The sequence below is a fragment of the Anomaloglossus baeobatrachus genome, chromosome 4 (genome assembly GCF_048569485.1).
Source record: "Anomaloglossus baeobatrachus isolate aAnoBae1 chromosome 4, aAnoBae1.hap1, whole genome shotgun sequence".
Classification (NCBI taxonomy): domain Eukaryota; kingdom Metazoa; phylum Chordata; class Amphibia; order Anura; family Aromobatidae; genus Anomaloglossus; species Anomaloglossus baeobatrachus.
The window spans coordinates 622611350-622639329 of record NC_134356.1 but is presented as its reverse complement, the minus strand read 5'-3'; the positions used below and the strand labels follow the sequence as shown (position 1 = coordinate 622639329).

At 49.1% G+C, this 27980-nt stretch overlaps 1 protein-coding gene across 1 annotated transcript; it reads left to right on the top strand.

Moving 5' to 3' along the window:
- The first annotated feature begins 246 nt into the window (after positions 1-246).
- NXNL1 (nucleoredoxin like 1) lies at positions 247-20436 on the top strand. Its single transcript, XM_075342976.1, has 2 exons — positions 247-586; positions 19716-20436. The coding sequence occupies exons 1-2, from the start codon at positions 258-260 to the stop codon at positions 20038-20040; spliced, it is 654 nt and encodes a 217-aa protein (XP_075199091.1). The 5' UTR covers positions 247-257; the 3' UTR covers positions 20041-20436.
- Positions 20437-27980: the final 7544 nt, after the last annotated feature.

Here is a 27980-nt window from a genome sequence, read left to right as displayed (position 1 = left end):
TGCACATGAGGTAAGAGACATGGCTATATCAGGAGAAATATACTACATTTCTAATTGGAGGCATTTGCTAATATTATTATTACACCTACTACATATTGGGATAGGATCTTGGAGATGGGAATACCCTTTTTATGCCTCCAACACAACTTCTGGGATTGTGCTATTTGAGTAAATTGTTGTGTCCGTTTTGTAGGAACTATAAACATGATTAAAATGTGGGGGTTTTTTTCATTCCAGGGGTCGAGCTTGACCAGAATATGGCTGAATTATTTCTAGGCAAGGTGTTGATAAAAAATAATCGTGATCAGGATGAGTTGGACACGGAGAGAGAGGTTTGGAGGACACTGGAAAATCGTATCCTACTTTTGTACTTTGCCGAGTCGGGATGCTCACGGTGTCAGGAGTTTTCACCGCTCTTAAAGGAATTTTTTACCAAATTGACTGATGAGTTCTACGTGAACCGATCCTCCCAGATCGCACTGGTTTATGTGTCCCTGGACCGCAATGAGGAAGAGCATGACAGCTTCATAAGGAACATGCCGAAACGCTGGTTATTGGTTCCTTTTGAGGACGAAGAGTTTAGAAGGTAAATTCTGAAATCTTATTTTTGAAAGATATATAAATAAATCCTGAAGAACGAAAAAGTGGTATTGATTGTACACTTGTCATTCTGATTTCATTACATCTTCATTCACTACATTTTCAATTCCTAAAACCACTCAAGTCACCACCATCTATAAAACTTTAGATGCCAAGAAGACATTCCATGCCAAGATCCAACATGTGATAAAATGACCAAAAAAAAGTGGTTTAGAAGAGAAGGATGGTGTTGTCTATAACCACCGGTCAGTCTGACAACATTCTTCATTACACAGGGGTACTTGAAAGTTTTTGAATGTCACAATTTTGCACCTTGATCAATATAAAAATCACAATTCCTATGTGCAGAACATTCCGTGTTGTTCTGCTGTGCTCTCCTGCAGAGCCGGTATAGGTTGCTTATGAGGCAGAGCATTTTGCAGGATGAATGTTCTGTTGGTTGTTTCAGAGCACTGGATTCCACGCCGCCGGTCCTGGGAGATGCTCACGCAGATGTTTCTCGTTCCCGGTGATTGCTCTGCTTCATTAGAGAGCATGTTAGCTCAGGACGCCGCCAGTCATGCTTCCTGGTTACAGTTGTGCAGTTGGCTCCCGTGGTGCTCAGTGTTCAGATCTTGGCCTCTCAACTCCGAGCTGTTGTTGACCCATCTCTGCCTGTCCCCCCCTCATTTCTGTTGTAAGCTCCCGGCTTCTTACCTCAGACTTCCTCCTGACCACGTCCCCGCCTGCTCCCTGTATTTTGTATGTACTCTCCTGGAACCCTGACCTTTAGCTTGTATTTTGACCTCGTCTCTGCCCCTCTGTGTACTGTCGAGCCCTCCTCGTTTATGACCTTAGCCTGTCTGACTACCTCTCCATTTACTGCATACAAGTAGTGTCTACTGCCACCTACTGACAGTCATCACACTGATATATTTTGACTCATTTGTTTGATTTGGTTCTCTTTATCTACTTTCAGGACTTGTGTGAAAATCTGATGTTGTTTCTTGTCAATTTTGTGCAGAAATATGGAAAATTCTGAAGGGTTCACAAACTTTCAAGTATAACTTTATATTATTTAGCTAAACATTGATCCCATTATTCCAACCAGTGACCAGCGTCAGGACCAGACAAACTTAGACAGATGTCCACTAGGCATTAGCTTTGTAAATATGTCCCATACCTACCTAGTCAAGAGTGCTGTAGACTGATATGCAGAGACTCTGTGACCCAGAAGTGGCCTTGAAACTCGTAGGCCCCCTTCACATGCACATGTCTCCGGTACGTGCTAGGTCCGTGCCCGCATATACCGGAGACACTGGCACACGTAGACCCATTAAAATCAATGGGTCTGCGCACACGTGCGTGTTTTGCCATGGAACGTGTGTACATGTGGAGCATACGAGTGTCCGTGTGTTCCACACGTAGACATGTCCACGTTTTCTCCGGCATCACGGGTGTCACACAGCCCGCATACGGACCACACGGATTTCGTGTGGATGCGGTCCTGTGTGCCACGCGCTGGAGAAAACTCACGTGTCAGAGAAAAAAATAACAAACCTTTACTCACCTTCTCCAGCCCTCCCGTCTCTGCCGCTGCTGTCACTTGCTTCCGACCGCCACTCATTATGCTCATTTAATATTCACTCCACTGCGGCCGGAAGCAGCAGCAGCAGCAGCGGGGAGTCGTCAGGGCTGGAGACTGAAGATCAGCACCATGGACAGCGATGCCAGGGACCAGGTGAGTTGAAAGTTCCCGTTCTCCATGTTTTATCACGGAGAACACACGTAGTGCCATAAACACGGCACACGGAGGGGAACACGCACCTTTGACACGTCCGTGAAACACATGTGTGATTTTCACGGACGTGTAGAGGGGGCCTTAAAGAGTAACTCCAGTACAAAAACCGAGACACATTGTAGGATTATGTGTCTGTTGTTTTTTTTTCCTTGTAACTGTAGATTTACTTATTCACCTTGGCTCACAAACACACGGATGGCTCAAAGTTCACTGAGAATAAATCAGTACTGAGCATGTGCGACCATTAGCTGTCTATTGGACAGTTAATGGTGCAATGGTCACACATGCTCAGTAACACTTCATTCCAGGAAGGACTTTGGGACTCCAGTTGTTTTGATCCATGATAGTCTAGTAGTGAGACCCCCAGTGATCAGACCTTTACCACCTTTTCTGGGCCTAGGTGATATTTGTTTGTTGTGTGACAATCCATTTTAAGGGCAGCAAACCACTTTAAAATTTATAGATGTTCTCCAACTAAGTTATATTTTAGTAACAAAACAAATATCCATATGGCAACCTGTCATGGGAAATTACGTAGATGGACTTTTGCCAAGCTGAGTCACTAATTCAAGAATACCAGTCCGATTGTGAAAGAGACTACCAAGTCATGTCTGACAACTTTGTTGTTAGGAAGACACTGACAACCATAGACATTTCATTGTTGTTAGGATGAACATCCCTCACAATCAGTTTGTGTCAGATTACTTTGGTCTCTGAACACAAAGGATACTGGACTCGGACCACGTTAAATGGGTTTTTCGTCCTCTTTAGAAAAAAATCATATCAGGCAGCTGGTTATTTGGTTAAAAGTAGAAAAGAAGCTATACTCGCCTCGAAATCTGCACCTGCTCCAGCACTGCGGCTCCAATGGTCTCCACTTTTCAGGAAGCAATGACATTACGAGTGACCACTAGTCACCAGACTGGGGCGACCACTGCTGGGTCAGAAGATTGGTGATTGGGTGATTCTTGTGGCTTCCCACTGTGAGTTTCTTAAAGAAGTGGGGAAACCCTTTAATTACAGTTGTCAGAAGCACAGTGCGTGTAGTTCGGAGTATAATACTGCACCTATAGCAATATATAGTGCTACTAGAAGGTGGCCCAATTCTAACGTATCGGGTAGTCTAGAATGTGTATGTAGGTTAGCAGAGTGAATAATAAGGTAATGAATGGACTGGATGGGTTAGGTGTAATTTAGTTTTCTTATAATGGTTTATTGGTTTTAAAATGACAAACAACAGAAGGAACAGTTTTAATAGATGAGTCTAATGTTTAATGATGTCCATGGCTTGGTCTTTAGCGCGCACGGTGTGGCGACAGTTGTCACTGTAATGACGTCATTTTGGAGCAAGACAGACAGACAGAATAAGGCAATTATATACATATATATATATACTGTCCCTCTTTATGCCTCTCAGATTTATGCCATTTTATAGATTATCCACTTGACACTTTTATGTGGGGCTATGGGGATAGTGGGAAACTGATGCCCTTAAACTGACGTTCAGACTAGGGGTGCCCTGTGCTATCCCTATTCTCAGAGACACCCCTAATGGTGGGGATGTCTGAGTCTACTTCCTGGCCCTGCTCCTGTCCAGCCCTGTTCCTATACGCTCTCTCCTTCACCTGGGGGGAAGGCCGGAACAGGATTGTGATTTACCACATAGAAATAGACAAACCGGGGAAACCAAAAATCTGTCACACAGCAGGCACACACAGAGGTATAAGACAATAAGAGATTAGGAGGAAAACAAGAGCAGGGTGGAAACAACAAGATGACGAGTAATTCCACAACAACACCAAGCATAAAACCACACTTTCATCATCAAATATGGGACACCACAGCACACAGACCAACACAGCAGAAACTACAGTCAGCATGGGAAGAAGATCTCCTCCAACCGAAGTATGAGTGGAGCAGTTGTAATAGGCTTCCTTACATCATGTGATCCCAGAAGCCTAAAAAGCAGACAGGCAGAGGTTAACTCTTGCTAGTGTGGCACCCTGGCCTAGCCAGGTCGTCACAAATAACATACAAACACCCCCCACCCCCACTAGACAGGGACACCAGCCAAACAAAAACCCTTGTTGCCTCCCTCCAGGGTCTGATGTCCACACCAGGTGGGGCGGAGCTAAGCGGTTGGCCCCACCCACTGAGGAGTTCACAGGCCTGGAGGCGGGAAAAGTGACAGATAGAAGTTGGAGTTTGAAGTGAGAGGAGCAAGCACTTGGGTGTCTGGGTTTGTGGCCCAGGCACTGACAGCAAGGTTGGCAGATGGTGGTGGCCGTCTGCAGGAGTGGTGGAGCAACGCGGAACCGTAGGACCGGGAACGGGCGACGGCCCGCCGGTACCGACCGGGGAGCGGAGTGAAGGCAGCACACACAGGCAGGGCCATCGGACCCCGACCAGGCTTGGAGCCGCCGACAATAGTCAGATCCGAATGTGACTGGAACCCCAGGGGTTTCACAACAGCAAAAGTCCCGATTGAAGGCAACAGCCCACACCGTGAGGGTATACAGCTACCGCCTAAGGCTAGAGACCCAAGGGCCAGCGTCTGCGGGCAAACGGGCTCCTCCGGTACCCATACACCGGGGAGCGGACTACCGATGGGAATCCATAGTAGTCAGGAAGAGAACATTAAGGTGCAGGGAAAGACAGCCGCCATCACCTGTCTGGGGAGAAGCACTGCAGCCGGCTGCGGGACCCGTTCATCCAGCTGTTTGGTTTACCGAGGACTTTGTACCTTTCTTGCTGAGTGAGTACACCCATGCCATCCGGCACCGCGCCGCGCTGTCCCTCCAACCCTGCACCTCACCGACCCTGCCTCCCCCCCACAACATCACCGGGCCCCGGGACCAGCGACCCCTACCCACGGAGGGGGAAAACAACATCCCAGCTGCTCCTTACCATCGCTCCCGGGATCCCCGTCATCAGCAGCGGTGGTGCCTATCTTCACCACGACCCGTGGGTGGCGTCACGGACTAAATCCCCCAAACCAACCACCCCTTTCACTCACGGGCGAGGAGCGCCGCTCGAGTCCCCAGATCCGGCCCACCGCTCGAGCCACCGAGCAGCAGCAGCAGCCGCAGCAGCGCCGGACCCGAGTGTTAGCGAGAGCGCAGCAGCGACGGCGTCCTCCCCGCCCGCGACACTAGCCTGTCTATGAGCACACAGCTGGTCGACACCCAAGTCTACCTGTGTAGACCAGAAACGCCAGAGTAACCATTGCGCGGATGGCAGAATCCACAATGTGGACAGCGTCTGATGCCGCCATGACAGTCAGTGAATTTTGAGTAAAACTCCGTGTGACAGGCGCATTGTGATACTATAAGAGACATCATACATAACACTGGGGAACAATTTGAAATTTCTGTTGAGTTAGGTTTTTGAGCTGATTTATACTAAAATTGGCTGATTCCAAAAATGTAGTCAGTTTTTTTCTATCACGTCAAGTTTTTCCTCCTCAACTTACCTGCCATAGAAGCACAATTGCACCGATTTCTGTAATAAGACTTGTTATCTGAGTACAATGCGACTCATATAGAGCTACGTGGCAACTTGTAAGAGTAGTCACAACTGAGACCGTGTGGTGAGAGGTGTGTGCAGCTCCCAATACGTCATAATTATCAATATCTTTACACAAAAAATGTATCATAGTAGGAATAAATAGGATTTGTGATAGCTTTTCTCTTTACATTGGGCGCTTAGTTGTAATTTATATATCTTTTATGATTTTTTTCTTTGTTAGTTTTTGTGAGGCAAATCCCGGGATATGAAGATGAATTATGACTTCCAGTCATAATCGCTCATCACTCCCTGGCAGTGCCCCCTCCCTTCTTGTCCTCAATGTCCAGCATCCGTGAAGGTGTCACATCCCACTTACACCTCCAACAGCCATCTCCTGTGATATGGAAATGAGATGATGTGGGAACAATGGACACAGGATGACTCCCTGCCGTGACTCTGTAGTAGGGGCTGCTATCTAATTAGCAAGGCTATGGAAGTATCCAGACAGAACGACTCCAGTAAAAAATGGTTCATATCTCGCAAGCCATATTTCCGATAAATATGGCAACCATAAAAATGGTGTCTCCGCATGCGGACGATGCTGGCACACCCTTTTTTATGGGAGCGGGAGCTTGGGAAATACCCCAGGCGTGATATCAGCCAATGTGGAACTAGTAGACAAGTCACGAGTCCTCTCATTCTGTAGCTAAATTCATAGCTGTCACAATGAGAGCGTTGGCGTCCGCCTACGACGCTCCCAGGCCAAGTTATGGCCATATTCCATGTTGTGGATTTTGTCCATAACTCCAGCCAGGGGTGGAGCAGTGCTCCCTCTGAGGTCACTAAGGTAGGAGGGGACCTGGATTTGCCCAGGTTGATAACCCTACTTCGGCCATTTTCCAGTGTTCTTTCGCTGGGGGTCACGTGTAGGAAACATCTGTGGGAGTTCCTGGAAACCTGGTCTACAGCGCCCCCCTGTGGCCAGACGCACAAGGTAACTGATTGAATTGCATACCTGTTTGTAAACCATGCTTTATCTGTAACTGTACTCTGACATATGTATATTCTGTAGATTCCCTATTGTATATATTGTAGTTTCTAGTGTGCTTTAGGCTGATTAAATTATATAATTAATCTTGGGCTGTTCTGTTATCTCGATCTTGAATCCCACGTCTGTGTGTTCGGCTAATAGTTACCGTGAAGCGGTTGGTGGCAGCGAGTTGTGCCAAGGATTATTGTGGGGAGGCCAGTGAGATTCGGGGAGGTTTTATATATTCCGCCCGCGGAGGTCGGGGGAATATATACCCTACTCTCACTGGGGACCCTTCAATAATCGGCATAAGTAGTATAGCGGCCTCCTTGCTTATTGTCGGGCAATTCCATAATTGGCCTGACTATAAGAGGGGCGCTAGAGAGCGCGTCACGTGCTCTGTCTGTCGGTCGGGAGGTATAAAGGAGGGGTGACCCCCACTTGTTACCCCCCGATTGTGACGTACTGGTAGCCAGCGCGGGGGATTTCTGAGTGACCCCCCCGGTGGTTTGTGACATATTGGTGGCATAGCGGTGGGATCGAGATAATAGTGTGTGTGAGTGTGAGACCCATACTCCCAGACACTAAAGACTGCCTGCAGCAGCTGTGGCTGCTGGGGTCTTCAGACTAGCTCAACACTAGAGTGTCAGAGTGTAGATACTGTAAGGTGTGTGGAGGCATCAGGTGTCAGTTCTGTGTCAGTGACCAAAAGTCTGCAAGAATGGCTGATGGCACCAGGAGCAGAGCTAGGCAACTGGCCAATGCTAAAGCAGGAGCCGAAGAGAGGGAGGACGGTGCTGTGGACAGTAATGAGGAGGTTGCCCACGAGTCCTCCAGGAGCTCGACGCCAGAAAACAGCTCTGCAGAGGACATTGCACAACCTGGCACTGCTGGACAAGATGAGGAGCAGCTCACCCAAGGGTCCTCAACGAGCCAGATGCCAGCCCTCCGCTCTGCAATGGACAGTGAATCACCAGGCTCCGCAGCGGGCCGCAGATCACCACGTGCCATTCCACCGAGCCTGGGAGGCTCGGATAGCCTTCTTCAAATGGCTATGGCCCTTCTCCAGGCTGGAGACCGGGAGGGCTACAGGGAACTCATGGCAGAGCGCAGGGCAGCGTGTGAGGCTGCGGAGCGGCAGGCAGAGCGGCAGGCAGCGCGTGAAGAGCGCCAGGCAGAGCGTGAGGCTGCGGAGCGACGGCAACAGGCAGACCGGGACCACCAGCTGCAGCTAGCTCAGCTCCGGCCCTCATCAGCCACACGTGACCTTCAAGACACCAAACTTCCAAAGGTCCGTGTTGAGGACTTCCCAGTGCTGGAGAAGGATGGAGACTTGGACTCTTTCTTGACTGCTTTTGAACGGACTTGCTTGCAGCACCATCTGGACAAGGACCAGTGGGCCAAATACCTGACCCCCCGTTTAAGGGGTAAGGCCCTGGAAATCCTTGGGGACTTGCCTGCTGAGGCAGATCAGGGCTACGACACCATCAAGCGGGCCCTGATCCAACAGTACAACCTCACTCCAGAGTCCTACCGCAAGAAGTTCCGGAGCCTACAGAAGGGACCAAAGGACTCCTGGGCTGACCACAGGCGGGCACTTGCCCGAGCTGCCGACCACTGGACCCAAGGCCTGCAGCTTTCCACCGGACCGGAGATCCTGGACTTGTTCATCACGGAGCAACTCTTGTGGAACTGCCCTGAGGATCTCCGCCAGTTCATCCGAGACCAGAAGCCAAAGGGGTCCACGGCTACAGCTGCCCTGGCCGATGACTACACCAACAATCGGGCTCCTGAGGCCAGGAGAGCAGCCACCAGCAGCACCTGGAGAGGGGGTAAGATGAATTCTGCGACTGCCCCACCTGCCCCTAGACTGCAGGGGGTGTCCCCCTCAACTCCCCTCTCCAGGCCCGTGGCAGAGCCAAGACGGTGCCACCAGTGCAACCTACCTGGACACTTCAAGGCCATGTGCCCTCAGCGTCCCAAGGCCCCGGCTCCGTCCCCGTCCCAAGGGCCGCCCAAGGTGTATTGTGTGGGTGGGGGTGGTGGTAGGTCCCTGGACAGCTTCCAACCTGTCACCGTCGGCCGGTCTGTGACCATAGGACTGCGAGACAGCGCCTCGGAGGTGACTCTGGTGCGGCCTGAGATGGTGTCCCCCCAAGACTTGATCCCTGGAAAAACCCTCGCTGTCTCCGGGATTGGAGGCATTGACCCGGCGCTGCCTGTTGCTGACATTTATGTGGACTGGGGCGCAGGGCGAGGGGTGAGGGAGGTGGGGGTAACTGATCGGATCCCTGCAAACGTGCTACTTGGGACAGATTTGGGGCAGATAACCTCCCAGTTTGGGCCCCCCCCAATGGCTGAACCTTCAGCCCGTACTGACATGACTCCTAACAATGTTAATGTGTTATCTATGAATGATGTAAGGGAGGAGGGAGTGAACTCTGATATTTCTGCTTGCATAGACACCATAGACACACACTCAGCTGCAGCTGTGACAGGGGAGGGGGTCAGAGAAAGGTGTGACAATGCCTCTACAAGTAACCAGCCAGTGAGCTGGGATCTGTTGCCCTCTGCAGGGATAAGCAGAGAGCAGGGTGCTGCAGGGGGAGGACCAGTGTGTGGGGTGGGGGCTACCACAGCAAATGTGGGGTCCCCAGAGATTTCACAGCGGGGTTCTGTTGCTGCAGGAGGGGAACAGGCAGGTGAGATTGGGGCCGGTCCAGGAGCGGAAGTGCTCCCAGGTAAGATCTCGGTGCATGGTTCCCCCACAACCGGGGTGTCAGGAAGCCAGGTAGGTCTGCCTGAACCGGCGACTTGGTCAGGAACGGAGGAGGAGCAGGCACGACCCACGGTCGCAGCGGCTGTGGCCGCTGTCACCCGCAGTGGAAGTGCTGGAAGCCAAGGGGCCTCCCGGAGGTCCGATAGCTCTTCCCCTTCTGACCAAGTGGCAGCCGAGTCAGGTGGAGGCCAGGACACAGGTCCCGGGGTACTGACCGAAGATGTGACAGTCTCGTCGATTCTGGCCACATCTAGTCAGGGGTTTCAGGCAGCGTTAGAAGCTGACGACAGCCTGAAAGCTCTTAAGGAGCAGGCGGCACAGCCTCCCTCGGACTCGGACCCGGAGCGAGTGGTCTGGGACCAAGGACGGCTGTACCGGGCCACGGTCCAGCAGGGTTCACCGGAGGCGTGGCCCAGGGACCGACAGTTGGTGGTACCCTATCCGTTCCGGACGGAGTTGTTGCGGATCGCACATGAGATTACGATGGCCGGATTCCTAGGGATCGCTAAGACCAAGGCCAGGTTAAACCAGCATTTCTACTGGCCAAAAATGGGGGCCGATGTGGCTGCCTACTGCCGTTCGTGTGAAACCTGTCAGAGAGTGGGGAAGGCGGGGCCACGCCCCAAAGCCCCACTGGTATCTCTGCCCATCATCGATGAGCCTTTCAGGAGGGTGGCTGTGGATCTGGTCGGCCCGCTGGCCATCCCCAGCAGCTCCGGGAAACGCTTCATACTGACGGTAGTGGACTATGCCACCCGGTACCCAGAAGCAGTGGCCTTGTCGTCCATTCGGGCTGACAAGGTGGCCACCGCATTGCTGGAGATTTTCTCCCGAGTGGGTTTTCCCCAGGAAATGCTCACTGACCGGGGGACCCAATTCATGTCCCAGCTGATGGAGGCCCTCTGTAAGCAAGTCCAGGTGCGACATCTGGTGGCCAGCCCGTACCATCCACAGACTAATGGCCTGTGCGAGCGGTTCAATGGCACCTTAAAGCAGATGCTTAAGATGTTGGTCGACTCCCATGGGCGTGACTGGGAGCGGTATCTCCCACACCTGTTATTTGCTTACCGGGAGGTTCCACAGGCCTCAACAGGATTCTCACCGTTTGAGCTCCTGTACGGGCGACGTGTGCGGGGCCCCCTGGCTCTGGTGAAAGAGGCTTGGGAAGGGGATTTGGCCACCCCTGGAGTGTCGGTTATCGAGTATGTCATGCGCTTCCGGGACAAAATGCAGGCCTTGACGCAACTGGTACACGACAATATGGCTCAAGCCCAGGCCGATCAGAAGCGTTGGTACGACCAGAACGCTTGTGAGAGGACCTACCAAGTGGGTCAAAAGGTGTGGGTACTGGTCCCCGTACCACAGGACAAGCTTCAGGCAGCCTGGGAAGGCCCATACCTCGTGTACCAGCAGCTCAACCCTGTAACGTACCTGGTCACCCTGGACCCTGCCCGTGGAAGGCGGAAGCCCTTCCATGTGAACATGATGAAGGCACATCATGAGCGGGAGGCATGTGCGCTCCCCGTGTGCAACCTGCCCGAGGAGGGAGAAGCGGAAACCCTCTTGGATATGCTAGCCCAGGTTAGGGCAGGCGGATCCATTGAGGATGTGGAGGTTGGCCACCAGCTCTTGGAGGACCAACGGTCCCAGCTGTGGGCCACCCTACACCCCTTCCGGGGGTTGTTTACCAACCAGCCCGGAAGGACTGACTTGGCTGTCCATCACGTGGACACTGGGGATCATCCCCCGATCCGGCGTTCAGCATATCGGGTCTCCCTGGAGGTGCAGCAACACATGCGCCAGGAGATTGACGAGATGCTGAAGCTGGGGGTGATCCAGGCATCCAACAGCGCTTGGGCCTCGCCTGTAGTCCTCGTCCCTAAGAAGGACCGAACCACTCGGTTCTGCGTGGACTACAGGGGGCTCAATGCTGTCACGGTCGCCGATGCGTACCCAATGCCACGCATCGATGACCTGCTCGATCAGTTGGCCGGGGCTCAGTACCTGACCATCATGGACCTGAGCCGGGGATATTGGCAGATCCCCCTGACTCGCAAGGCCAGGGAACGCTCTGCCTTTATTACCCCATTTGGACTATACGAGTCCACGGTGATGCCATTCGGGATGAGGAATGCCCCTGCCACTTTCCAGCGGATGGTCAACACCCTGCTCAAGGGACTTGAAGGGTACGCGGCCGCGTACCTGGATGACATTGCCGTCTTCAGTCCCACCTGGGAAGATCACCTAGAGCATCTAGCACAGGTGCTCAGGCGGATCCACCGGGCAGGTTTGACCATCAAGCCGGGAAAGTGTCAGCTGGCCATGAGCGAGGTCCAGTACCTCGGTCACCGGGTAGGCGGGAGAACACTGAAGCCCGAGCCTGAGAAAGTGGAGGCCATCGCATCCTGGCCCACCCCCAGGACCAAGAAGCAGGTGATGTCCTTCTTAGGGACCGCCGGGTACTATAGGAGGTTTGTTCCACGCTATAGTAGCCTGGCAAAGCCCTTGACGGACCTCACCAAGAAGAAGCTGCCCTCTGCAGTCGATTGGACAATGGACTGCGAGACAGCCTTCCAGGCCCTAAAGGACGCCCTGTCCAGCCCACCCGTGCTACAGGCAGCCGACTTCACGCGGCCGTTTGTAGTACAGACCGACGCCAGTGACTTCGGCCTCGGTGCGGTGCTCAGCCAGGTGGACTCTGCGAGCCAAGAGCACCCAGTCTTGTACCTGAGCAGGAAGCTGTTACCAAGGGAAGTGGCCTATTCCACGATGGAGAAGGAGTGCCTGGCCATAGTGTGGGCCCTGCAGCGTCTGCAACCCTATCTATACGGGCGCCACTTCATCGTGGAGACGGACCACAATCCCCTCAGCTGGTTGCACACCGTCTCTGGGACGAATGGGCGATTGTTGCGATGGAGCCTTGCGCTCCAGCAATACAACTTCACCATTCGCCACAAAAGGGGCCGTGACCACGGTAACGCAGACGGGCTGTCCCGACAAGGAGAGGTCGCGGACGGGCGCACGGGGGAACACCGGAGTGTGCTGCCCCCTAGCGCCCTCAAAAGGGGGGAGGTGTGAGGCAAATCCCGGGATATGAAGATGAATTATGACTTCCAGTCATAATCGCTCATCACTCCCTGGCAGTGCCCCCTCCCTTCTTGTCCTCAATGTCCAGCATCCGTGAAGGTGTCACATCCCACTTACACCTCCAACAGCCATCTCCTGTGATATGGAAATGAGATGATGTGGGAACAATGGACACAGGATGACTCCCTGCCGTGACCCTGTAGTAGGGGCTGCTATCTAATTAGCAAGGCTATGGAAGTATCCAGACAGAACGACTCCAGTAAAAAATGGTTCATATCTCGCAAGCCATATTTCCGATAAATATGGCAACCATAAAAATGGTGTCTCCGCATGCGGACGATGCTGGCACACCCTTTTTTATGGGAGCGGGAGCTTGGGAAATACCCCAGGCGTGATATCAGCCAATGTGGAACTAGTAGACAAGTCACGAGTCCTCTCATTCTGTAGCTAAATTCATAGCTGTCACAATGAGAGCGTTGGCGTCCGCCTACGACGCTCCCAGGCCAAGTTATGGCCATATTCCATGTTGTGGAGTTTGTCCATAACTCCAGCCAGGGGTGGAGCAGTGCTCCCTCTGAGGTCACTAAGGTAGGAGGGGACCTGGATTTGCCCAGGTTGATAACCCTACTTCGGCCATTTTCCAGTGTTCTTTCGCTGGGGGTCACGTGTAGGAAACATCTGTGGGAGTTCCTGGAAACCTGGTCTACAGCGCCCCCCTGTGGCCAGACGCACAAGGTAACTGATTGAATTGCATACCTGTTTGTAAACCATGCTTTATCTGTAACTGTACTCTGACATATGTATATTCTGTAGATTCCCTATTGTATATATTGTAGTTTCTAGTGTGCCTTAGGCTGATTAAATTATATAATTAATCTTGGGCTGTTCTGTTATCTCGATCTTGAATCCCACGTCTGTGTGTTCGGCTAATAGTTACCGTGAAGCGGTTGGTGGCAGCGAGTTGTGCCAAGGATTATTGTGGGGAGGCCAGTGAGATTCGGGGAGGTTTTATATATTCCGCCCGCGGAGGTCGGGGGAATATATACCCTACTCTCACTGGGGACCCTTCAATAATCGGCATAAGTAGTATAGCGGCCTCCTTGCTTATTGTCGGGCAATTCCATAATTGGCCTGACTATAAGAGGGGCGCTAGAGAGCGCGTCACGTGCTCTGTCTGTCGGTCGGGAGGTATAAAGGAGGGGTGACCCCCACTTGTTACCCCCCGATTGTGACGTACTGGTAGCCAGCGCGGGGGATTTCTGAGTGACCCCCCCGGTGGTTCGTGACAGTTTTCAAAGCTTGTAACTTTCCATCTCAGTGTTTTATTTACTTATGTACATATTTCCTTTGTTTCGGATCATGTCTGCTCCTTCTTCCTCTCGTCGTAAATGCCTAAACAACCCTGACTCCTTCTGCTATATTTGTAGTGTTTTCACCATTCCAGTTCAAAGGGCAAAACTTCAGTGCATTTGTCAAACAAGCACATTTTGCATATTTTAACGTAAAACTCGGTGATCAAGATAAGCCATGGGCCCCTCACATAGTGTGCAAGCAGTGTGTCGAGAGTTTACGGATGTGGACCAAAGGAACACGTGAAAAGTTGGCATTTGGTATCCCCATGGTGTGGAGAGAGCAAAAAAGTAATTCCACAGACTGTTACTTCTGTTTAGTGAAAACATCAGGATTTAACAGGAAAACTAAAAGTAAAATAGAATATCCAAATCTACCGTCAGCTATCAGACCAATGCCTCATTCAGCTGAAATTCCAGTGCCAGTTTTCGAACAGCTACCATCTCTAGAAGTTCTGAGTGATGTTGACGAACACAGCAATGATGCAGAATTTGAAATTCACAAGGATTCCGTTCGTAAGGGATTTGATCACGAGTTAAATGATTTAGCACGTGAATTGGGTTTATCAAAAAAAGCTTCAGAATTACTAGCATCAAGGCTGAATGAGAAACAGTTACTTGAACAAGGAGCGAAGGTATCATACTTTCGTACTAGAGAAAGTACATTTTTGCAGTACTTTTGGTGTGACAGCGGTTTTGTGTTTTGCCATAATATTCCTGGTTTACTACAAGAATTAGGGCTTTCAATGTCCAATCCAAATGAATGGCGACTGTTTATTGATAGCTCAAAGCGGAGTCTTAAGTCTTCTACACAATGGCAATTTATTTGGTGCAGTCCCTATTGGGCATTCTGTCTCTCTTCGTGAAGAACATGGAGATGTAAAGAGAGTTATTGAGTTATTGAAATATGACACACACAATTGGATCATCTGTGTTGACCTTAAAATGGTTTGCTTCCTTCTTGGTCAGCAACGTGGGTACACAAAGTATCCCTGCTTTCTCTGTATGTGGGATAGCAGAGCTCGAGAAAAGCATTGGGTTGAGTCGAATTGGCCTCCAAGATCTGGTCTTAAACCTGGAGATCCTAACATTCTACATCAGCCACTTGTTGACAGGAAGAATATACTATTCCCACCTCTGCACATAAAACTAGGTCTCACGAAGCAATTTGTAAAAGCATTGCCAACTGACGGCGACTGTTTTAAGTACATCATGTTGGCACTTCCTGGACTGTCCATTGAAAAAATCAAGGCTGGTGTGTTTGATGGTCCACAAATTCGACAGCTCATGAAAGATGAACATTTCACCGGGACTATGTCAGATCTTGAGAAGAATGCTTGGTTATCATTCAAAGACGTCGTCAAGAACTTTCTTGGAAATACACGTGCAAGTAATTACAAAGAAATTGTTCAGAAACTATTGGAGAGCTACAAAGAGCTTGGTTGCAACATGAGTATTAAACTACATTTTCTCCATTGCCATCTTGCCAACTTTCCGGAAAATCTTGGTGCTGTTAGCGATGAGCAAGGTGAATGATTTCACCAAGATTTGAAGGTTATGGAAGACCGTTACCAGGGTAGATGGGATGTACATATGATGGCTGACTATTGCTGGAGCATCAAACGTGATTGTCCTCAAGTTAATCACTCCAGAAAAAGCTATAAATGTACATTTTTACCTTAAATACTTGCATATATATATATATATATATATATATATATATATATATATATATATATATCCTTTGTAAAAAACATGATAGTGTTAAAAAACATATTTGTCATGCCTATTTCTTATATATTTCATTTTTTGTTCATATTTGTACTATTTAAAAAAAAAAAAAACAAAAAAACACTTTTTAGGTACAGTAGTTTACATATTTTTGAGAAGACAAAAATCCTTTAGTTCAAAAACTTGACGTGATAGAGAAAAACTGAGATCATTTCTGTATTCAGCATCCAAAAATTAATTAAGAACAGTTGTCTGATCTAACTCCTAAAAAATTGCGTTCCCCACTGAATTCAAAGTCTATAAGGCTGCTTTCACACCTCCGGTTTCTGCAATGCGGCACACTCCGGCACTTTGCATGAAAATCGCAACCGTTTTTTTTTCCTGCCGGTTGCGATTTTCCTGCATAGACTTTAATTAGTGCCGCATTGTGCCGCATGGCCTTGCGTTCCATCCGGTTTTTGCCGCATGCGGCAGATTTAGCCGATGCGGCGGCCGGATGGAACGTTGCCTGGCACGTTTTTTCGTGCGGCAAAAAAAAAACCGCATCGCGCCGCATTCGGCCGATGCGGCGCATTTTTCAATGCATGCCTATGGCGGCCGGATGCGGCGCGATGCGGCAATAACCGCATCCGGCCGCCGCATGCGGTTTTTGCCACTGCGCATGCTCTGTAGCATGCCGCAAGCGGCAAAAACCGGACTGGCCGCAAAGGAAAAACTTATGCAAAGGATGCGGTGTTTTCACCGCATCCGTTGCATAGCTTGCACAGCCGGATTGAGCCGCAGAGCTCAAGCCGGATGTGTGAAAGCAGCCTAAATTAATGAGGAACACAAACATGAAATTTTAGGAAGAAAACAGGTTAATAAAGCCCAAACTAAACCCCTCGATATAACATATATGATGACATTACACGGTAATCTTGCTCCAGGTTTCTGCTGTCAGTCATCCCCAGTGACTCACGAGATTGCAGCATCATCCAGACACGATCAGCATATAAAATACAGCATAATAATCTACATAAACCACACTAATGGAGTCATATAACACAGTAATGTACAGGAGGAGCTGGGAATTATCTCTCCAGTGTGACATACTGCAAATGATTATGGATATCTCTTCCTCTGAATAAGAGTCCTCTCCCGGAGAATCATTGCTCACCCTAATTCAGAGTAATCTGGATTTCCATGTAGGATTAGCGCTGTACAGCTTTGGTCATGGTTACAGTTTTATGGGATGTTGTAGGATTAGTATTAAAGGATCATAATATCTATTAAATTTATTGAGTTAGTTATAAGGGCAATTAGATATCCGGCTCGTATATGTGGTAAATGTACGTTTATAGTTTATTGTAGGTTATAGCAGATTAATAGTGTCACGAATCAGCCACTCATAAGGACGCAGCTCGAGATGTGAAGGCCGATTGCTTGATCAGGGCCTTCCTTTCAAGTTTTCCTGGGAACCCTGGGGATCTTGTGGCCCCCGAAGAAGAGGGGGTACTGTCACATATCAGCCACTCACTGTGTCATAAGGACGCTGTGAGTGACAGATCAGCCGCCAAATAGATGGCAGTGGCGTGTTGGGTTGTTAAGATTCTGAATGACAGCAAAAACGCCCAATGTGGGACTGGAGCGGGCTGGGCTTTCCCATGCAGGATTGCCTTGCAGCCTTATCACGGGCTTGGGGTGCTGGGCTTCCTCCAGATGTCACCCTTTAGGGTGATTACCTGGCTATTTAGCAGGCTGTTACTGGTCACATTACTGCCAGTTGTAGCTTTAAGCTCGGTGGTGTTGCGTGCCTTGTTTCTGGTTTCTGTGCTCAGTCTCTGATGAGTTGTTGCCCGACCTTTGACCTGTCGTGTGACCACTTGTTTGCCTAGCCCCTTTGTCTTTATCTGCTACCGTCCTGGAATTCTGACCTCAGACTGTGACCTGACTACACCTTCATCTTACCCCTTTGGTTATTACGGCGCCCACCGGTTATCTAGACCCGGACCTCTTGACTACCTAACCTTATGGCTAGCCCATGAGTAGTGGTGTCACAAATAGCAAATTTTCTCATCAGTTTATTGTCATTATTCTGGGATAGGATGTGGCTCTGCAGGGTTATATGACATTTTGTAATTATATATGATTTAATATCGAATCTCTACTCCATTGTGTTTGATGGACCACTCCATCTCCAGCTCTGCTGTATCATAAACCTCTACAACTCCAGCTCTGTTGTGCGGTAGAGCACTCCATCTCCAGCACTGCATAATCATAGTCTCATAGACCTCTACATCTCCAGCTTTGATGTGTGGTAGACTTCTTCAGTGCTGCCATGTGGTAGCGCACTCCATCTTAAGCCCTACTGAATCATAGACCACTCCATCTCCAGTTCTGTTGTGTGGGAAACCTTTCAATTTCCAGCACCACCATGTAGGAGACCTCTTCATCTCCAGCTCTGTTGTGTGGTAGACTTCTACAGTGCTGCTATGTGGTACAACACTCCATTTCCAGCTCTGCTCAATTATAGACCACTCCATCTCCAGCACTGCTGAGGGGCAGACCTCTCCATATCCAGCACTACTATGTCCAGAGCACTTCTTCCCTAGCACTACCGTGTGCCAGAGCATTTCTTCCTTAGCACTGCTGTGCGCCAAACTACTCCTTTTCTACCACTGCTGTGTGCCATACTACTCCTTTCCTAGCACTGCTTTGTTCCAAAGCACAACTTCCCTAGCACTACTATGTCCAGAGCACTCCTTCCCTAGCACTACTGTGTGCCAGGGCACTCCTTCCCTAACACTACTGTATGCCAGAGCACTCCTTCCCTAACACTACTGTGTACCAGAGCTCTCCTTCCCTAATGCTACTGTATGCCAGAGCACTCCTTCCCTAACACTACCGTGTGCCAGAGCATTTCTTCCCTAGCACTGCTGTGCGCCAAACTACTCCTTCCCTACCACTGCTGTGTGTCAGAGCACTCCTTCCCTAACACTACTGTGTGCCAGAGCATTCCTTCCCTAACACTACTGTGTGCCAGAGCACTCCTTCCCTAACACTATTGTGCACCAGAGCACTCCTTCCCTAACACTACTGTGTGTCAGAGCACTCCTTCCCTAACACTACTGTGTGTCAGAGCACTCCTTCCCTAATACTACTGTGTGCCAGAGCACTCCTTCCCTAACACTACTGTGTACCAGAGCTCTCTTTCCCTAAGACTACTGTATGCCAGAGCACTCCTTCCCTAACACTACCGTGTGCCAGAGCATTTCTTCCCTAGCACTGCTGTGCGCCAAACTACTCCTTCCCTACCACTGCTGTGTACCATACTACTCCTTTCCTAGCACTGCTTTGTTCCAAAGCACAACTTCCCTAGCACTACTGTGTGTCAGAGCACTCTTTCCCTAACATTACTGTGCGCCAAACTACTCCTTCCCTACCACTGCTGTGTGCCAGAGCACTCCTTCCCTAACACTACTGTGTGCCAGAGCACTCCTTCCCTAACACTACTGTGTGCCAGAGCACTCCTTCCCTAACACTACTGTGTGCCAGAGCACTCCTTCACTAACACTATTGTGTGTCAGAGTACTCCTTCCCTAACACTACTGTGTGCCAGAGCACTCCTTTCCTAGCACTACTGTGTGCCAGAGCACTCCTTCACTAACACTACTGTGTGCCAGAGCACTCCTTCCCTAGCATTGCTTTGTGCCAGACCATTCCTTCTTTAGCACTACTGTGTTCTCAACTACTTCTTCCCGACGCCTACAATTTGAAAGACAACTCCTTACTTGAATTCTTTTATAAGTATAGGATCAGAGATTAAAATTGTTTTGTTCAATTTGATTAATTTCTTTCTTAACTTTATTTTAGGGAGCTGGAAGTTCAGTTCTCAGTTTCTGAAGCACCAGTCCTTGTAGTCCTGAAGCCATCTGGACAGATCATCTCTGCAAATGCAGTGGATGAGGTGGTTCGTCTGGGACCTCCATGCTTCAAGAATTGGCAGGAAGTTTCTAATGTCATTGACAGAAGTTTCCTTCTTCCAGAATTTTGTGACTCAACAGCTTCAAGGAGTGTCAGCGACCCTTTCCGTAGAATAAAGTACAAGGTGGAGAGCACCAGAAAGAAGAAGGAGATGCCTGGAGGGGACGACGATGATGATGGAGGTGGTCGAGGAGAAGGAACGGGTTTCTTCTGAGTAGAACTTCTAAATAGATTTTCTGAGCTTTTTATTTTTATTATATCAATGGATACAGAACTGGACATACTATGGATATTACCAGACAAATTATTTTCTTGCACTCTAGCCAATAATTTAAATTCACTTGTCTAGTCGAAATGTGGCCGGGAGTATACATATCGCATACTTAGTCACATGACCGCCCGCACCCAGGGAGAAACCTGACTGTGCGCCGTGCACAATGTGAGGACTCACTAGTCTACAGTCACATAAAGTCACTGCAGACTTTCGTGCCAAACCTGGGCAATCCCTTTTATTCAGAATATGTTATGTCATTTGTAAAAACTGGTAAGGTGGCTCCATTCGAAGCTGGTCTTGGAGTGTTTTTGATGCTAGCAATGTGTAGATGGGCATACATGGTAGAAGAGAAGTCTCACTTATGCTGTGTAATATTACATTAAAATAAATTATTTTACATTATTAATGACGGTTTATACTAAAAATGTATGAGTGGTGGGGGGTCATGAGAGACGGACAAGTGGTGTGCATTGTCCTTACTGGAGTGAAATTTGTGGTGTAGTGAACACCGCCGCTCATCATGAATTTGCCATACCTCCATCCCGCCCCAGCTCTGCCGACTTTGGACGAAAACAGTGTGAGAACGCCAAGAGTCACATCTGCCTTGAACTGCGACAAGATGATGCTTATTTTTCTAAACTTTTTATGCCAGAATACTGGGGTAAGATCTTTAATGAATCAGGACCAATAGCTCCATTATCGTCTACACACTACACTATAGGGATTCATGCCCATGTACAGTCTCCTTTATTCTCCTCCTCTCAGGCATACTGATATCTAGTGGATATGCCATAATTACAGTGCTGGCCAAAAGTATTGGCACCCCTGCAATTCTGTCAGATAATACTCAGTTTATTCTTGAAAATGATTGCAATCACAAATTCTTTGGTATTATTAGCTTCATTTAATTTGTCTTCAATGAAAAAAAAAATAAAAAAAAATGTCAAAGCCAAATTGGATATAATTCCACACCAAACATAAAAAAGGGGGTGGACAAAAATATTGGCACTGTTTGAAAAATCATGTGATGCTTCTCTAATTTGTGTAATTAACAGCACCTGTAACTTACCTGTGGCACCTAACAGGTGTTGGCAATAATAAATCACACTTGCAGCCAGTTGACATGGATTAAAGTTGACTCAACCTCAGTCCTGTGTCCTTGTGTGGACCACATTGAGCATGGAGAAAAGAAAGAAGACCAAAGAACTGTCTGAGGACTTGAGAATCCAAATTGTGAGGAAGCATGAGCAATCTCAAGGCTACAAGTCCATCTTCAAAGACCTGAAAGTTCCTGTGTCTACGGTGCGCAGTGTCATCAAGAAGTGTAAAGTGGCTAACTATGTGTGGCTAACCTACCTAGATGTGGAAGGAAAAGAAAAATTGGCGAGAGATTTCAACGCAAGATTGTGCGGATGGTGGATAAAGAACCTCGACTAACATCCAAACAAGTTCAAGCTGCCCTGCAGTCCGAGGGTGCAACAGTGTCAACCCGTACTATCCGTCGGCGTCTGAATGAAAAGGGACTGTATGGTAGGATACCCATGAATACCCCACTTCTTACCCCGAGACATAAAAAAGCCAGGCTGAAGTTTGCCAAAACTTACCTGAGAAAGCCTAAAACATTTAGGAAGAATGTTCTCTGGTCAGATGAGACAAATGTAGAGCTTTTTGGGAAAAGCCATCAACATAGAGTTTACAGGGGAAAAAAAAGAGGCATTCAAAGAAAAGAACACAATCCCTACAGTCAAACATGGCGGAGGTTCCCTGATGTTTTGGGGTTGCTTTGCTGCCTCTGGCACTGGACTGCTTGACTGTTTGCATGGCATTATGAAGTCTGAAGACTACCAACAAATTTTCCAGCATAATGTAGGGCCCAGTGTGAGAAAGCGGGGTCTCCCTCAGAGGTCATGTGTCTTCCAGCAGGACAATGACCCAAAACACACTTCAAAAAGCACTAGAAAATGGTTTGAGAGAAAGCACTGGAGACTACTAAAGTGGCCAGCAATGAGTCCAGACCTGAATCCCATAGAACACCTGTGGAGAGATCTCAAAATGGCAGTTTGGAGAAGGCACCCTTCAAATCTCAGGGACCTGGAGCAGTTTGCCAAAGAAGAATGGTCTAAAATTCCAGCAGAGCATTGTAAGAAACTCATTGATGGTTACCGGAAGCGGTTGTTCGCAGTTATTTTGGCTAAAAGTTGTGCAACCAAGTATTAGGCTAAGGGTGCCAATACTTTTGTCTGGCCCATTTTTGGAGTTTTGTGTGAAATGATCAATAATTTGATTTTTGTTTCATTCTCTTTTTTGTGTTTTCTCATTGCAAGCAAAATAAATGAAGATAATAATACCAAAAAATTTGTGATTGCAATCATTTTCAAGAAGAAACTGAGTATTCTCTGACAGAATTGCAGGGGTGCCAATACTTTTGGCCAGCACTGTATCTTAGATCCCCTTATACTCAGATGACAGTTTTACACCCCCCTGACAGTCTCTCAATGAGTTTCATTAAGTTGTCAGCTGGAATGGCTTCCAACGAACAGTCTTGAAGGAGTTCCCTTCACTCCAACTAGATCCAACTCATTTCAAACCATCTCAGTTTGATTGAGGTCGGTGATTGTAAGAGTCATGTCATGTGATACAGCCTCCATGTCCCTCTTTGATCACATAGCCCATAGCCCTTAGTTGGCCTGGAGGTGTTTGGGTCATTCTCATATTGCAACACAAATAATGGTCCCACCAGATGGGATGGCTGTCGTGCATACTGCGGCAGTAGCCATACTGAGTAAGGGTGCTTTAAATTTGGAATAAATTACAAACAGCAAAGCCCCCATCTCACCTACCCCTCACCTACCCCTTCACGGTGGGCACCATACTTGTATAAACCATCACCTTTTTTGTGTCTTACAAGGACATGGTGGTTGGTACCAGAAATCTCACATTTTGACTCATCACACTACAGTTCAGATGTCCACTGATTTAATGGCCAGTCCTTGTGTTGCTTAGTCTAAATATGTCCCTACCTCTTGGTTGCAGTCATTAGAATTGGTTTCTTTGCAGCAGTTTTACCACAAAGGCTAACTTGTCACATTCTCCTCTGGACAATTGATATTGAGATGTGTCTGCTATGTGATGTCTTTGCAACATGTGTGAGGGTTGTTAACTGAGGTGCTGTCATTTTGTGGTTTCTCAGGCTAGTACTTTAATTCTAATGAACTTATCCTCTGCAGCAGAGGTCCTTTTTGGACTTTGTTGGTCTTCATGAGAGCTGGTTTCATCATAGCCATTGATGGTTTGCATGACTGCACTTCAGGATACCTTTAAATTATAGTAATTTTCCAAATTGACTGACTGACCTTTATTTCTTAAAGTAATAATTGTCTGGCAATGTTCTTTACTTAGTTGAGTGCTTCTTGCCCTATTCTGGCTTAGAACTGTTGCCAGCACTGTATTTAACCCTCCGTCACATACAATATCGGTTCTAATGAGTTCACATACAATGTGACTGTCAGTCGCAGGCTAGAAAAATACCTATAATATCTAATATTTGCAATTTCAGTGCTCTAAAAGTGATCAGTGACCTTCATAGGGATGTAATAAAAGAGACTACACATAATCAGGTGCAAATAACCCCCATTTACTTAACATAAAACTAATAACTCTGAAATACAAACATTTAAAAACTCCCGCCAAATAGTCCCCAGTTCGACTCTGTCAAAAAACTCTACAAAGAAAATTTATGGAAACAAACTTAATTTTAAGGTACCTTAAGTACTATTAAACACATATTCAATCAGAATTAGATCCTGAAGTTTCCCCAGAAAAATTACACTTGCAGAGCATGTGATGAATAAAAACATAAAATACCAACCTTATTGAGTGTGACATGTTCACATACAATGAGCCTGAGAGATTAGCGCAGTTATATCTGTCCTCCTGAAGCTCTGCAATCCAACTGTGGTATGAGGTTTCACAGAGCTGCTAGAGACAGGAGACTACCTGGAGGGAGGGGATTTCCTCACAATCTGGTGAGGAAGGAGAAATGAAAGTAAAAGAGATGTGCCTGTCACGCCTATTGTATGTGACGGAGGGTTAAACATGTAACAACACTACCTCTGCAAATCACATCTGATGGTCACAAACTTTCTGAAGACTGGTGATTCCTCAAATTAACTATTGACCAGGAGGGCCTGTATAACAGCAGGCCCGGAATGCAGTACACAGAGAAGGAAGACACAGTGCTGACTCACAATTATATTTATTATTACACAAACTAGGATAGGGCTAATACAGGGAATTGCCATCGCAGGAAAATTGATCACAGTCTATTCAGATTACATATACAATGAACATTACATTTGTCTACACACATCTAGTATAGCTGGCCTCAGGATAAACAATCCACTACAAGGCAATTATTAACCCAAATCAACTACCATCAGGACATTACGTATGTCGGGGCCACTGACTAACGCAGTCATCTTTCTACAGTCCCAACAGTACCATACCCTAAGTCTCTGAACAACAGACAATATATTGTATAATTGATTAAGTCTAAGACATTATAATTACTGTCCCCGCATTAGGTAACGCATGGCTGAGTAGGAAGCAACAGCCCTGCTCCCTCAGGTCACCCACTGGCAGCAATCTTGACTGGCCATGTCAGCGGCTTGACCACATAGTCCGGACTGGGGATCCTGACATGCAACATCTGCAGCTTGACCTTGTTGTCTGGGCTCAAGGTCTTGACAGGCGACGTCTGCACCTTGACCTCGTAGTCTGGGTTTGGGATCTTGACAGGCAACGTCTGCAGCTTGACCTTGTAGTCTGGGCTCAAGGTCTTGACAGGCGACGTCTGCAGCTTGACCTCTTATTCTGGGTTCGGGGTCTTGACAGGTGACGTCTGCAGCTTGAGTATGGCAGGGGGCTCTGGGCATTCTTCTGGCATGGGTTTTCTGCGGGCAGCAATTAGACCACTCAACTCTTCTGCATGTGAGGTAACCTCCCTCATCCCTGAGTGCACATCTCTCTGCTTCCGGTCACCTGTGGGGCTTTTATATCCTGTGCCCGAGTCACTGCTCCCTTCTGACCTTATCCTTTCCTGAATAGCTTCCCCCCAGTAACCTCCTGGCTGGATTTTCATTCCTGAGAGACTCTTCATTCCTAAGCGATATCTTCGGCCAGCAGAGATGGCAGTGTCCCATTACTAGTCCTACCAGGTTGATCTGACTCACCTTCCTACACCTGTATATGTCGCGGGCGGAGGAGGGGACGCCGCGCTCTCCCACTGCTGCTCGGGTCCGGCTGCCGCGGCTGCTGCGGCCTGCCGCTGCTCGGTGGCTCGAGCGATGGGCCGGATCCCGGGGACTCGAGCGGCGCTCCTCGCCCGTGAGTGAAAGGGGGTTTTTGGGTGTGGGGATTGTTTATTGTTCGTGACGCCACCCACGGTTGTGGTGATTTGTTGACACCACCGCTGCTCTGTATGGGGATCCCGGGAGGGATGGTATGGAGCAGCCAGTTGTTGTGTTGCCCCTCCGTGGGTAGGGGTTGGTGATCCCGGGGCCCAGTGATGAGGTGGGAGATTCAGGGCTTGGTGGGATCAGGGACGCGGGGGCAGCGCTGTGCCTTGCGGCACTGTGGTACTCACTCAGCCTGAGACGATGACACAGTTCTCGGTAAAACACACGGCTGGAAAGACGTTTCCCACGGACGGCTGCACTTGCTTTCCCCAGTAGGTGACGGTGACGGTCCCTCTGTCCTGCACCTAAGTTGATAATGGTTGCGATGGGTTCCCACCGGTAACCCGCTCCCCGGCTTGGATATGGGCCGGAGGAGCCCTACTTTGCCCGCAGTCGCTGGCCCTGAGAAACTGGTGCCCTGGCGGTGGCGGTGTCTCTCTGTAACGGTCGGACTGTTGCCTTCAATCGGGACTTGGTTGTTTGGAGACAGACGTCCCCTTCACTGACGGATTTGGCAAATTATGGCGACTCCTAGCCTTGCCGGGATCCGAAAGGCCCCTGCCCTGGTGCTGACTGTTCTTCGTATACTGCTCCAGACCGCCGGGCCACTACCCGTCCGCGGTCCTTCCAGCAACCTCCGAGCAGTCACCCCTGTGGACTATCACCGCCGACTGCTGACCTTGCTGTCACAGTCCGGGCACACAGCCGGACCAACTTCAGGCTTTACTACTCTCACTTTTACTCCTTTTCTGTTACTTCAGCTTTCCTCTTCAGCTCCACTACCACTTCCTTCTACTTTCACTTCCTTAACTTCACTGTTTACTCCTTCACCTCCCTAACTGAACTGCCTGGTTCTTCCCGCCTCCAGGGCTGTGTACTCCTCGGTGGGCGGAGCCAACCGCCTGGCCCACCCCGTGGTGTGAACATCAGCCCCTGGAGGAAGGCAACAAGGATTTTGGTAGCTTTGGTGTTCCTAACTGGGGTGTAGGGTGTGGTGGTGTGATGACCTGTGACCCCTGGCTTGCCCAGGGCGTCACATTCCCCCTTAGAAAAATGCAGACCGTCCGCGGGCTGCCCGTCCAACACCGGTTTTATTTTCTGAAAAATATGTAAAAGAGAATAACACACAAACACTTTATGACAACATCCCACAGCGGGAGGCACATTTCTTAAACGTTGCAAACGGTTTACGGTTACGGTCTCTGCTCTCTCCCACCCAAGCAACCTGGCCCTGATGCTGCCCCTAAAACCCAGGCAGCACCCCTTGACCCCAGTCCAGCACAAGTCACCCGAGCGGGATCTGTCCTTCCCCTCCAGAGGGTAGCCACCGGTTCCTGTGGTGGCTGGGCCCCAGCCTGCTCTGCTGAGGGCCCTCCCTCCAACCTGCCTCTCCGGAGGCGGCAATTGCGGAAACGGTAACGGTAAAACAACTTATTTACATGCCACTAACGTTTGTGGTTGCCCTGCAAGTTCACGGGCTTGTCCATGGAAAGCTCTCCATGCAAAACTTTTTAAACGGTCCCCATGGGGACAACGGTGCCGGCTACGGCCGGTTTTCTCATAATCACGGTAGAATCAGGTGAAGCTTCGGTAATCATTTTTGCTTATCATCTTTAAACTTTCAAACACAACTCAAACACAGACAAACACCTTCCCCCCCCCCCCTTTTAAAGGACGGTCTCCCTGTACCTAAGTGGGGTTCTACCTAGGTTGGGACGGGTGGACCTCCGGGGTCCGGTGTCAGTGTGGCTAGGCAGTGGGGCAGAGGGAACAATCGGTTCCTCCTCCCGGCTATCGTGTGGGGCAGGCGGAGGCATAGGGGAGCTGGGCACAGATTCATCCCTGGGCATTGGCACTGGTTCTGGCTCACTGTTGACCGCTTCCACCACTTCCTCATCCACAGGTTGTGGGAACAGTATCACTGGAAGAATCACCGCGCCGTTCTGTGTAGGCCAGTCTGCTGGGAAGTCTCCCATCGCAGTGTGGATCACCTCTTTCGCCTTATCCGCTGGTAGGGGAACCGGTACTTCTGCCGCCGCTCTTAAGGCTGGTGGGCACCTTTTCAGATGGTCCCGGGAAACCGTGGCCAAAGTGCCTCCTTGATCACGGCCGATTTGGTAGGCCTTCCCGTCTTCCCATCCTGTGGGCTGTATGACATACGGGTTCTGTTCCCATTGATCATCCAGCTTGTGGGTTCTCCTCTTCCGCTTCAGTACGACATCTCCGGGCTGAAAAGGGCCAGCAGATGCCTTTTGATTAAAGCGCTGCTCCTGCAGTTCCCGACTCCGGCTTAAGTTCTTCTCGACATATTCTTGAATCTGCCGATACTGTGCTCTACGCCGAGTTTCCCATTCAGCTGTCGAAGGGAGTGCTTCTGGGGCTTCCAACCCCATTTCCAGGTCCACCGGCAGGCGGCCGGGGCGA

What these genes read in the sequence shown, in the direction of transcription:
- NXNL1 (XM_075342976.1), top strand. Translation starts at nt 258, where the DNA reads ATGGCTGAATTATTTCTAGGCAAGGTGTTGATAAAAAATAATCGTGAT. An exon ending in GAGGACGAAGAGTTTAGAAG is followed by an intron (nt 587 to 19,715) that starts GTAAATTCTGAA and finishes ACTTTATTTTAG; the next exon opens with GGAGCTGGAAGTTCAGTTCT.